The sequence below is a fragment of the Scyliorhinus torazame genome, chromosome 28 (assembly GCF_047496885.1).
Source record: "Scyliorhinus torazame isolate Kashiwa2021f chromosome 28, sScyTor2.1, whole genome shotgun sequence".
Classification (NCBI taxonomy): Eukaryota; Metazoa; Chordata; class Chondrichthyes; order Carcharhiniformes; family Scyliorhinidae; genus Scyliorhinus; species Scyliorhinus torazame.
The window spans coordinates 39938991-39952149 of NC_092734.1; the positions used below are offsets into that span (position 1 = coordinate 39938991).

Consider the following 13159-nt stretch of genomic DNA (forward strand, 5'->3'; position numbering starts at 1 on the left):
CCCTCACACACACCCTCACACACACACTCACACACACCCACATACGCGCCCTCACACACCCCCTCACACACCCTCACACACGCCCTCACACATGCCCTCACACACACCCTCACACACACCCTCACACACACCCTCACACACACCCACATACACGCCCTCACACACACCCTCACACACACCCTCACACACACCCACACACACCCCCTCACACACGCCCTCACACACACCCTCACACACACCCACATACACCCCCTCACACACCCCCTCACACACGCCCTCGCACACGCCCTCGCACACGCCCTCACACACACCCTCACACACACCCACATACACCCCCTCACACACCCCCTCACACACGCCCTCACACACGCCCTCACACACGCCCTCACACACACCCTCACACACGCCCTCACGCCCACCCACATACACCCCCTCACACACACCCTCACACACACCCTCACACACCCCCTCACACACACCCTCACACACCCCCTCACACACCCCCTCACACACCCCACCCCCTCACACACCCCCTCACACACCCCCTCACACACACACCCACACACACACCCTCACACACACCCTCACACACACCCTCACACACGCCCTCACACATACCCTCACACACGCCCTCACACACGCCCTCACACACCCCCTCACACACGCCCTCACACACGCCCTCACACACGCCCTCACACACACCCTCACACACACCCACATACACGCCCTCACACACGCCCTCACACACACCCTCACACACCCTCACACCCCCTCACACCCTCACACACACCCTCACACACACCCTCACACACGCCTTCACACACCCCCTCACACACGCCCTCACACACACACACCCTCACACACACCCTCACACACACCCTCACACACACCCACATCCACCCCCTCACACACACCCTCACACACCCCCTCACACACGCCCTCACACACCCCCTCTCACACACCCTCACACACACCCTCACACACACCCACATACACGCCCTCACACACGCCCTCACACATGCCCTCACACACACCCTCACACACACCCTCACACACCCTCACCCCCTCACACACACCCTCACACACGCCCTCACACACGCCCTCACACACGCCCTCACACACGCCCTCACACACCCCCTCACACACGCCCTCACACACGCCCTCACACACGCCCTCACACACCCCCTCACACACGCCCTCACACACGCCCTCACACACGCCCTCACACACACCCTCACACACACCCTCACACACACCCACATACACGCCCTCACACACGCCCTCACACACACCCTCACACACCCTCACCCCCTCACACACACCCTCACACACGCCCTCACACACGCCCTCACACACGCCCTCACACACACCCTCACACACCCCCTCACACACGCCCTCACACACGCCCTCACACACGCCCTCACACACGCCCTCACACACACCCTCACACACCCCCTCACACACGCCCTCACACACGCCCTCACACACACCCTCACACACACACACCCTCACACACACCCTCACACACACCCACATACACGCCCTCACACACGCCCTCACACACACCCTCACACACCCTCACACACCCTCACACACGCCCTCACACACGCCCTCACACACGCCCACACACACGCCCTCACACACGCCCTCACACACACCCTCACACACACCATCACTCACACCCACATGCACGCACTCACACACACCCTCACACACACCCACATACACGCCCTCACACACACCCACATACATGCCCTCACACACACCCTCACACACACCCTCACACACACCCTCACACACACCCTCACACACACCCACATACACACCCTCACACAGCCTCACACACAGCCTCACACACACCCACATACACACCCACATACACGCCCTCACAAACGCCCTCACACACGCCCTCACACACGCCTACATACACGCCCTCACACACACCCTCACACACGCCCTCACACACACCCACATACACACCCTCACACACACCCTCACACACGCCCTCACATGCCCTCACACACCCTCACACGCCCTCACACACACCCACGCCCTCACACACCCTCACACACGCCCTCACACAGACGCTCACGCTCTCACACACGCCCTCACACACGCCCTCACACACGCCCTCACACACACCCTCTCACACACCCACATACACACCCACATACACACCCTCACACACACCCTCACACACGCCCACATACACGCCCTCACACCCGCCCTCACACCCCCACACACACGCCCTCACGCATGCCCTCACACACACCCTCACACACACCCTCACACACGCCCTCACACACACCCTCACACACCCTCACACACCCTCACACACGCCCTCACACACGCCCTCACACACGCCCACACACACGCCCTCACACACGCCCTCACACACACCCTCACACACACCATCACTCACACCCACATGCACGCACTCACACACACCCTCACACACACCCACATACACGCCCTCACACACACCCACATACATGCCCTCACACACACCCTCACACACACCCTCACACACACCCTCACACACACCCTCACACACACCCACATACACACCCTCACACAGCCTCACACACAGCCTCACACACACCCACATACACACCCACATACACGCCCTCACAAACGCCCTCACACACGCCCTCACACACGCCTACATACACGCCCTCACACACACCCTCACACACGCCCTCACACACACCCACATACACACCCTCACACACACCCTCACACACGCCCTCACACGCCCTCACACACCCTCACACGCCCTCACACACACCCACGCCCTCACACACCCTCACACACGCCCTCACACAGACGCTCACGCTCTCACACACGCCCTCACACACGCCCTCACACACGCCCTCACACACACCCTCTCACACACCCACATACACACCCACATACACACCCTCACACACACCCTCACACACGCCCACATACACGCCCTCACACCCGCCCTCACACCCCCACACACACGCCCTCACGCATGCCCTCACACACACCCTCACACACACCCTCACACACCCCCACTCACTCCCTCACACACCCCCCACACACGCCCTCGCACACGCCCTCACACACGCCCTCACCCCTCACACACGCCCTCACACACGCCCTCACACATGCCCTCGCACACGCCCTCGCACACGCCCTCGCACACGCCCTCGCACATGCCCTCGCACACGCCCTCGCACACACCCTCACACACACCCTCGCACACCCCCTTGCACACACCCTCGCACACCCCCACACACACATCCTCGCACACCCCCACACACACACACACACACCCTCGCACACCCCCACACACACACCCTCGCACACCCTCACACGCGCCCTCAAACACGCCCTCACACACACCCTCGCACACACCCTCGCACACGCCCTCGCACACGCCCTCGCACACGCCCTCGCACACCCCCACACACCCCCACACACACACCCTCGCACACGCCCACACACACACCCTCACACGTGGACGTCCCATTGGGAAACCCGTGGGCGGTGGTGGGGGGGGGGTGGTCGTGTGAGCTGCTGACTGGAAAGTGAATCGCAAAGACCGGAGTATCCCGGCCCACAAAACCATCGTCAATTATCTTAAAAACCATCTGGTTCACTAATGTCTAGGGAAGGAAATCTGCCGCCCTTACCCGGCCTGGCCTACACGTGACTCCAGACCCACAGCAATGTGGCTGACTCTTAACTGCCCAGCAGGCCACTCAGGTGAAGGCCAATTAGAGATGGGCCAGAAATGTTGGCCCAGCCACTTCCCGAGAATATATGTTTGAATAATTCACACAGCAAGTTGTGATGAGGTGAATTTTACCACCAATCCCACCGCACCCAATCCCAAACCATCTGGCCCTTGTGTAAAGTGCTGCACATCAATCTAAAAACCCAGGATAATAACTCATCAGGGTGTTTGTTAAGTTGTGTGAGAGAGAGGTGTGTAAAACACCTTCTGAAGGTACTCCGCCCCTCACAGCACAAGAACAGTAAACGTACTCCATGTGACCCTGGGCTGGATTCACCGATTCTGGGGTTATGCCCCACATCGCCGTGGGAACGGTGGTGTTTTACGTCTGAAAGAAAGGCACAAAATGGCCACTGATTGACCGTTTTGCTGGGGTCTCGCAAGGAGGCAGCGTAGAGCACCCGGCTCTAGCTGCCGACACTCCGCGGAGAATTGCCGTCTCCGAGGCTGCGCATGGCGGAGGCCACTCGCAGACCCGGCCCACAAAATAGTGCCCCTCCTTCGGCCGGCTCGCCCGCCCCAGACTGCCCCACCACAGTGCCCCCCCCCGCCCTGAATAATGCCCCCCGCCCGTGGATCGCCCTCCCACGACTGTGGCGGCGCTGGACTGAGTCCGCAGCCGCCGCGCCGAGTTCCCGACGGGTGAGACCGTGACAGCCCCACGCCGTCGCGAACCCGGAAGTCCTGAGGCCTTCGATACGTGGCGTGGCGAACTCGCAGAAGCGATTTGATCAGGAACTCGGATTCTCCGGCCATTCGTTTTGGCATTGGTGAGCGGAGAATCCAGGCCCCCGAAGCTTCCGCTCCCTGGACATTGGCCAAGACATTAGTCAGGTGGAGAGGAGAGAGTCACCCAGCGGCCAACACAAAACCCCCATTACATAGAAAATAGAACATAGAACATAGAACGATACAGCGCAGTACAGGCCCTTCGGCCCACGATGTTGCACCGAAACAAAAGCCATCTAACCTACACTATGCCATTATCATCCATATGTTTATCCAATAAACTTTTAAATGCCCTCAATGTTGGTGAGTTCACTACTGTAGCAGGTAGGGCATTCCACGGCCTCACTACTCTTTGCGTAAAGAACCCATTGACCGTCTGCAACTCCATCAAAGATATCCTTCAGTGGACTGAGGAATGTGATAAATCAGCGGGTGAATCGTGCCTGCAGCCCCTGTTGAAAGAATTCCTGCAGGAGGCCATTCGGCCCATCGAGTCTGCACCGACCCTCTGAAAGAGCACCCTACCTAGGCCCACTCCCCCACCCTACCCCCGTGATCCCACCTAACCCGCACATCTTTGGACTGTGGGAGGAAACCGGAGCACCCGGGGGAAACCCACGCACACACGGGGAGGACGTGCAGACTCCGCACAGACAGTGACCCAGCGGGGAATCGAAGCTGGGATCCTGGAGCTGTGAAGCAACAGTGCTAACCACTGTGCCACCGTGCTGCCCCTTGTATTGTGTGGGCTGCGGAGTGGATACTGAGGGAGATGTGTTTGCTTTACCAGGTCTGTAAATATGATTACGTCGAGGTCCACAGCGGACTTTCCTCAGATTCCAAACTGCACGGCCGATTCTGTGGCCCCGAGACGCCTGGCATCATAACATCGCAATTCAACAACATGAGGATCGAGTTTAAATCTGACAACACTGTGTCCAAAAAGGGATTCAAAGGCCACTTCTTCTCAGGTGAGCCTGCAAGCGTTGGCAGAGGCCAGAAACGGCCCAACTGAAACCTGTCTGAGGCCCTGTCCCCAAAACTGGGCTGTCCTGAATGTGGCCACGGCTCCACGCCAACCACCAACGTTGCTAAAAAAGACCAGCTTCTGCCTTTAAAGAAATACCCTGACTGGCTCCACAGCAGCCCAGCAGGACATGGCCAGTCCCCACACTGCTCCCAGTGCACTCCCTGCCAACAATCCTCCCCTGGACAAAACCCAGGGCTGCGAGGGCCCAGCGTATACACTCAGTCTCCGGGGAGTTTTCCAATAATTCACGGTGCCATCCTCAGCTCAGCAATCATAGATCAGAATCATAGAATCCGTACCGTGCAGAATGAGGCTATTCGACCCATCAAGTCTGCACCGACCCTTTGAACGTACACACTACCTCGGCCCAATCCTTCGTCCTATTCCTGCAACCCCACCCTAAGCGGCAATTTATCACGGCCAATCCACCTAACCTGCACGGCTTTGGACTGTGGGAGGAAACCGGAGCACCCGGAGGAAACCCACGCAGACACGGGGAGGATGTGCAGACTCCGCACAGACAGTCACCCGAGGTCGGAATCGAACCTGTGACCCTGGAGCTGTGAGGCAGCAGTGCTAACCACTGTGTCACCATGCCGTCTTCAGTCAAATGAAAATGAGGTGGCGGTTTTATCTTTTATCCCAGCCAACGCCCCCCCCCCGGTCTCAGTCCCTCTCTTGACTCTCCGTGAAGAGGGGCAGGTTCCGATGTTGACACTAACAATGTCTCAATGTTCCCCCGCAGATAAGGACGAGTGTTCCGTGGACAATGGCCGTTGTCAGCAGCAGTGCCTGAACACGCTCGGGAGTTATGTCTGCCAATGTCGCCACGGCTTTGCGCTGCACGAGAATGGCCTGGATTGTAAAGAAGGTCAGTGGGTTTGACTCGGCATTCCTCCCGTGGACACGGGAAAGCCGGGAATCATTGAGCTTGGACCCTGCCCATTGAGCTCAGTAATCCCGTCCACAGGCTCCCCCTTAGCTCGTTACGTTGTAATGTAGGGGGTTCTGTGCTGACCTTCAGTGTCACAAAAACCCCGAGGTGTTTCACTGAGGGTCAATAAACAAACGGGGAGTAAGAGGAGTGGAAAGGGTAACCAAACATTTGGCCAAAGACCGGGGCTGGATTCTCCGTTTCAGCGGCAAAGTGTCGGCTCAAATGAAGAATTGGCGGGCGTTTTACGACGGCAAAATCGGCACCGGTTCCGGAACCGGTGAGAGGCTGGCGGAACACCCGGCACCCGTGCCGAAAACGGCTGGAGAATGGCCGGGTCCCTGGCCGCGCGTGGACCCGTCCCGCCATCCGCGACCCCACAGGTCACCCCCCTGGCCACACCCCACCAGTTCCCCCAGGTCTCGCGGAAGCCCCACCGGCCGGCGGCATGGATCCTGGGCAAGTGTGGCAACGCTGGACACAGTCCGCAGCGGCCAACCACTGAGGTCACACGTCAACCGCGCGGTCGGGGGGCGGAGCATTGCGGGAGGATCCTCCAATAACGCACCGATCCTGCCACGCAATCGTGGGGGCGGAGCTTGGCTGACCGTCGTCAATCCGGCGCCGGCCCTGATTCGGGGACCGTCCTCCGCCCAATCGCCCATTACAATATCGTCACCGCGCAGTGCAGAATCCCAGCCTTGGTTTTAAACGAGGTGGTGAGGGGGGAGACTGCGCAGTGTGGGGCCGAGGCGAGCGATATGCCCAAAGCCAGGGTCAGAGGGACGGACAGTTTGTTGGGAAGGGCTGTGAGGCTGGAGGAGGTTCCAGAGATAAGGAGGGGAGAGAGCTCCTGGAAGAATTTGAACCCCAGGGGGAATGTTCCAAATACAACCAGTTCAGGATCCAGTGAGCTCAGGGGAAATGGGTGAATGGGGATTGGCTGGGAACAGGAGAGTCTGGGATGAATTGAGGAAGAGTGAAACGGACCAGGAGGTCCAATCTGGCTGTACAAGACCCCTTGGGGATGAGCGACCATAACATGTAGAATTTTTTATCAAGATGGAGAGTGAAGTAGTTGATTTGGAGACCAGGGTGTTGAATCTTAATGAAGGGAACTATGAAGCTATGAGGCGTGAGTTGGCCTTGATAGATTGGGGAGAGTTACTTACAGGGATGACAGTGGATAGGCAATGGCAAACATTCAAGAAACGCATGGGGAACTGCAGCAACTGTTCATTACTGTCTGGCACAAAAGCAAAATGGCAGGAACTAGCAGGGTACTACAGGGATCGGTGCTGGGACCCTGACTATTCACAATATATATTAATGATTTGGATGAGGGAGCGAAATGTACAATCTCAAAGTTTGCAGATGATACCAAATTAGGTGGGAGGGTGAATTGTGACGAGGATGCAGGGATCCTACAGCAGGATCTGGACAGGTTGGGCGAGTGGGCAAACCAATGGCAGATGCAGTATAATTTGGATAAGTATGAGGTTATTCACTTTGGAAGCAAAAACAGGAAGGCAGATTACTACCGGAATGGTTGTAAATTGGGAGAGGGGAGTGTGCAGCGGGACCTGGGTGTCCTTGTGCTGAAGGTAAGCATGCAGGCGGTAAAGAAGGCTAATGGTATGTTGGCCTTCATTGCGAGAGGTTTCGAGTATAGGAGCAGGGATGTGTTGCTGCAATTGTACAGGGCCTTGGTGAGGCCACACCTGGAGTATTGTGGGCAGTTTTGCTCTCCTCTGAGGGAGGATGTTCTTGCTCTCGAGGGAGTGCAGCGAAGGTTTACCAGACTGATTCCAGGGATGGCGGGACTGTCATATGAGGAGAGATTGACTAGGTTGGGATTGTTCTCGCTCGAGTTCAGAAGAATGGGGGGGGATCTCATAGAGACTTATAAAATTCTAACAGGACTGGACAGGGTAGATGCAGGAAGATGTTACCAATGATGGGTGTGTCCAGAACCAGAGGTTACAGCCTGAGGATTCAGGGTAAACCATTTCGGACAGAGATAAGGAGACAGTTCTTCACCCAAAGAGTGGTGAGCCTGTGGAATTCATTACCACAGGAAGTAGTTGATGCTAAAACTTTGAATATATTCAAGAGGCGGCTGGATATAGCACTTGGGGAGAATGGGATCAAAGGCTATGGGGAGAAAGCAGGATTAGGCTATTGAGTTGGATGATCAGCCATGATGGTGATGAATGGCGGAGCAGGCTCGAAGGGCCAAAAGGCCTCCTCCTGCTCCTATCTTCTATGTATCTATGTATGTGAGAATGCGTTTGAGTTAATGTGTGTGTGTGCGTGTGTAAGAGTGGAAGTGAATGTGTGTGTCAAAGTGTGTGAATTTGTGTGTTAGTGAACATGTGCTTGTGTGAGTCAGTGCGTGTGTGTCAATGTGTGTGTGCTTGTCAATGTGTGTGAGTGTGTATGCGTGAGTGTGTGTGGACGTGTGTGTGAGGGTGTGTGTGTGTGTGAGGGTGTGTGTGTGTGTGAGGGTGTGTGTGTGTGTGAGGGAGTGTGTGTGTGAGGGTGAGTGTGTGTGAGTGTGAGGGTGTGTGTGTGTCTGTGTGTGTGTGTGTGTGTCAGTGTGTGTGTGTGTGTCAGTGTGTGTGTGTGTGAGGGAGTGTGAGTGTGAGGGAGTGTGTGTGTGAGGGAGTGTGTGTGAGTGTGTGTGCGAGGGTGTCTGTGTGTGAGGGTGTGTGTGTGCCAGTGTGTGTGTGTGAGGGAGTGTGTGTGTGTGTGTTTGAGGGAGTGTGTGTGTGTACGCGTGTGTATGTGTGTGTGAGTGAATGTGTGTGTGTGAGTGAATGCGTGTGTGTGTGAGTGAATGCGTGTGTGTGTGAGTGAATGCGTGTGTGTGTGAGTGAATGCGTGTGTGTGAGTGAATGCGTGTGTGTGTGAGTGAATGTGTGTGTGTGAGTGAATGCGTGTGTGTGAGTGAATGCGTGTGTGTGAGTGAATGCGTGTGTGTGTGAGTGAATGCGTGTGTGTGTGAGTGAATGCGTGTGTGTGTGAGTGAATGCGTGTGTGTGAGTGAATGCGTGTGTGTGAGTGAATGTGTGTATGTGAGTGAATGCGTGTGTGTGAGTGAATGCGTGTGTGTGTGAGTGAATGTGTGTGTGTGTGAGTGAATGCGTGTGTGTGAGTGAATGCGTGTGTGTGAGTGAATGCGTGTGTGTGAGTGAATGAGTGTGTGTGAGTGAATGCGTGTGTGTGAGTGAATGCGTGTGTGTGAGTGAATGTGTGTGTGAGTGAATGTGTGTGTGAGTGAATGTGTGTGTGTGAGTGAATGCGTGTGTGTGAGTGAATGTGTGTGTGTGAGTGAATGTGTGTGTGTGAGTGAATGTGTGTGTGTGAGTGTGTGTGTGTGAGTGAATGTGTGTGTGAGTGAATGTGTGTGTGTGAGTGAATGTGTGTGTGTGAGTGAATGTGTGTGTGTGTGAGTGAATGTGTGTGAGTGAATGTGTGTGAGTGAATGTGTGTGAGTGAATGTGTGTGTGTGAGTGAATGTGTGTGTGTGTGAGTGAATGCGTGTGTGAGTGAATGTGTGTGTGAGTGAATGCGTGTGTGTGAGTGAATGCGTGTGTGTGTGAGTGAATGCGTGTGTGTGTGTGAGTGAATGTGTGTGTGTGTGAGTGAATGTGTGTGTGTGAGTGAATGCGTGTGTGTGTGAGTGAATGCGTGTGTGTGTGAGTGAATGCGTGTGTGTGAGTGAATGTGTGTGTGAGTGAATGTGTGTGTGTGTGAGTGAATGTGTGTGTGTGTGAGTGAATGTGTGTGTGTGTGTGAGTGAATGTGTGTGTGTGTGAGTGAATGCGTGTGTGTGAGTGAATGCGTGTGTGTGTGTGAATGCGTGTGTGTGTGAGTGAATGCGTGTGTGTGTGTGAGTGAATGCGTGTGTGTGAGTGAATGTGTGAGTGAATGCGTGTGTGTGTGAGTGAATGCGTGTGTGTGTGTGAGTGAATGCGTGTGTGTGAGTGAATGTGTGAGTGAATGCGTGTGTGTGTGAGTGAATGCGTGTGTGTGAGTGAATGCGTGTGTGTGTGAGTGAATGCGTGTGAGTGAATGCATGTGTGTGAGTGAATGCGTGTGTGTGAGTGAATGCGTGTGTGTGAGTGAATGTGTGAGTGAATGCGGATGTGTGAGTGAATGTGCGTGTGTGTGTATGTGTGTGAATATATGTGTTAGTGAATCTATATCCATCTGTATCTCCTCTTCACTTCCTGCTTTCCCACCTATTTTTGTATCATCCGCAAATGTTGCTATTACACTCTGTCCCTGTTTGCAGATCATTTCTATAGATTGTAAAGAGTTGAGGTCTGAGGACTGACATCAGCAGCATCCCATGTCGGTGCAACATCGTGGGCCGAAGGGCCTGTACTGCGCTGTATCGTTGTATGTTCTATCCCGCCAGTTACCTATCACCAGCCAGAGTAGGTTCATTACTCAGAGAGTGGTTAGGGTGTGGAATGGACTGCCTGCTGTGATAGTGGAGTCGGACACTTTAGGAACTTTCAAGCGGTTATTGGATAGGCACATGGAGCACACCAGAATTACAGGGAGTGGGATAGCTTGATCTTGGTTTCGGACAAGGCTCGGCACAACATCGAGGGCCGAAGGGCCTGTTCTGTGCTGTACTGTTCTATGTTCCATGTTCCATGTTCTATGTCTCCCAATCCTCCAGTGAAACACGAGCTTCTGCAGTATGGTATGTCCTAGTTTTGGCCTTTATGTCTTTAATGTGTGCGGCTGGGTTGTTCTGCAGTGGCTAACTCTCACCGTCACGAGGAAGATGTTGAAATTCTGAATTGAATTTAGATGGAACCTGTATCAGTTTTATCAAATCCCATCCACTGTTTCCCGACAGCTGGCTGTGAGCATCAAATAAGCAGCCCCGAGGGAGTCATTGCCAGCCCAAACTGGCCGGACAAGTACCCGAGTCGTAAGGAATGTACCTGGGCCATATCTGCCACCCCTGGACACAGAGTCAAACTGGTAAATGTCTTCAATTTATACTGAGCTGCTCTTCAACTCTGGATGTGATTCAGGAAGAAAGAAATCTTTTTAACAAATTAATTTGGGGATATCAGTGTCATTCTCCATCCCTTGTCGCCCTTCAGAAGGTGGGGGCCTTCTTGAACCGCTGCAGTCCCTGAGGTGTAGGTTCACCCACTGTGCTGTTAGGGAGGAAGTTCCAGGATGTTGACCCAGCGACAGTGTAGGAACGGCCGATATATTTCCCAGTCAGGGTGGTGAGTGACTTGGAGGGGAACCTCCAGGTGGTGGGGTTCCCAGGTATCTGCTGCTCTTGTCCTTCTAGGTGGTAGTGGTCGTGGGTTTGGAAGGTGCTGTCTGAGGAACCTTGTTGAGTTACTGCAGTGCATCTTGTAGATGGTACACACGGCTGTCACTGTGCGTCAGTGGTGGAGGGAGTGAATGTTTGTGGAAGGGGAGCGATCAAGCGGGGCTGCTTTGTCCTGGATGGTGTTGAGCTTCTTGAGTGTTATTGGAGCTGCACTCATCCAGGCAAGTGGAGAGTGTTTCATCACTGTCCTGACTTGTGCCTTGTAGATGGTGGACAGGCTTTGGGGGGTCAGGAGGTGAGGTACTCACCGTAGGATTCCTAACCTTTGACCTGCCCTGGTAGCCACAGTATTTATGTGGCTGGGTCCAGTTCAGTTTCTGATCGATGGTAACCCCCAGGATGTTGATAGTGGGGGATTGAACCCATTCCACACCGCCGGGAAACCCCCAGGGTTTTACGCTGCTGGTGGGGCCAAAGAATCCCACCGCCAGCAAAGTTCCGGAGAATTCCGGACGCGAGAGACTATGTGGAAATTGTATGAAACTGGAGAATTGCATCCAGACTTTAGGAAGGATCATGGAAATGCTGCTGGGAAGATTAACCGGAATGGTACGCGGAATGAGGGATTAGGGTCACGTGGAGACAGTGGAGAATCCGCGATCGTTCTCCTCGCAGCAGAGACGGCTGAGAGGAGATTTAATGCAGTAACCAATGCCGACAGCTGAGGAGTCGGCAATCAGAGGCCAGAGATTGAAGGTGATTGGGTACAAGAACTGGCAACGAGGGCGCAAACCCGTTGTCCGCAGCGATTGGTTGGGATTTGGGACACGCAGAACGTGGTAAATACACATTGAATAGAAGCTTCCAAAAAGGAATTGAATACAAACTGGAGTGAGGAGTTATTTTTGGGATGTGGAGCAAGGGCACGGAGTGGGAATCGAACTGGATTGTCCGATGAAAGATCTAGGAGTGACTCAATGGGCCGAATGGCATGCTCCTGAACAATTCAGTGATAAATAATGGCCAGAAATCCCCGACTCTTCAAATAACGCCACAGAGTCTCTGACATCGAGAGATGCCGCAGTTTAATATCCCACCTGATAGACGGCACACGTGGCAGTGCGGCATTCCCTCGCTGCTACACTCTGGTGTTCACGTTTCTGGGATGGGGAATGAAGCCTGTAACAAGGCAGCAGGGTAGCATTGTGGTTAGCACAATTGCTTCACAGCTCCAGGGTCCCAGGTTCGATTTCGGCTTGGGTCACTGTCTGTGCGGAGTCTGCACGTCCTCCCCGTGTGTGCGTGGGTTTCCTCCGGGTGCTCCGGTTTCCTCCCACAGTCCAAAGTTGTGCAGGTTAGGTGGATTGGCCATGATAAATTGCC

The 13159-nt window shown here is 54.9% G+C and overlaps 1 protein-coding gene across 3 annotated transcripts in view; it reads left to right on the plus strand.

Moving 5' to 3' along the window:
• LOC140403691 (tolloid-like protein 2) overlaps positions 1 to 13159 on the plus strand; it is a 726814-nt gene that overhangs the window by 654187 nt on the left and 59468 nt on the right. For all 3 annotated transcript variants that reach the window (XM_072491868.1, XM_072491869.1, XM_072491870.1), the window contains 3 exons: positions 5286 to 5466; positions 6271 to 6396; positions 11339 to 11466. In XM_072491868.1, coding sequence (XP_072347969.1) covers positions 5286 to 5466; positions 6271 to 6396; positions 11339 to 11466 — 435 coding nt within the window. The remainder of the gene's footprint in view (positions 1 to 5285; positions 5467 to 6270; positions 6397 to 11338; positions 11467 to 13159) is intronic.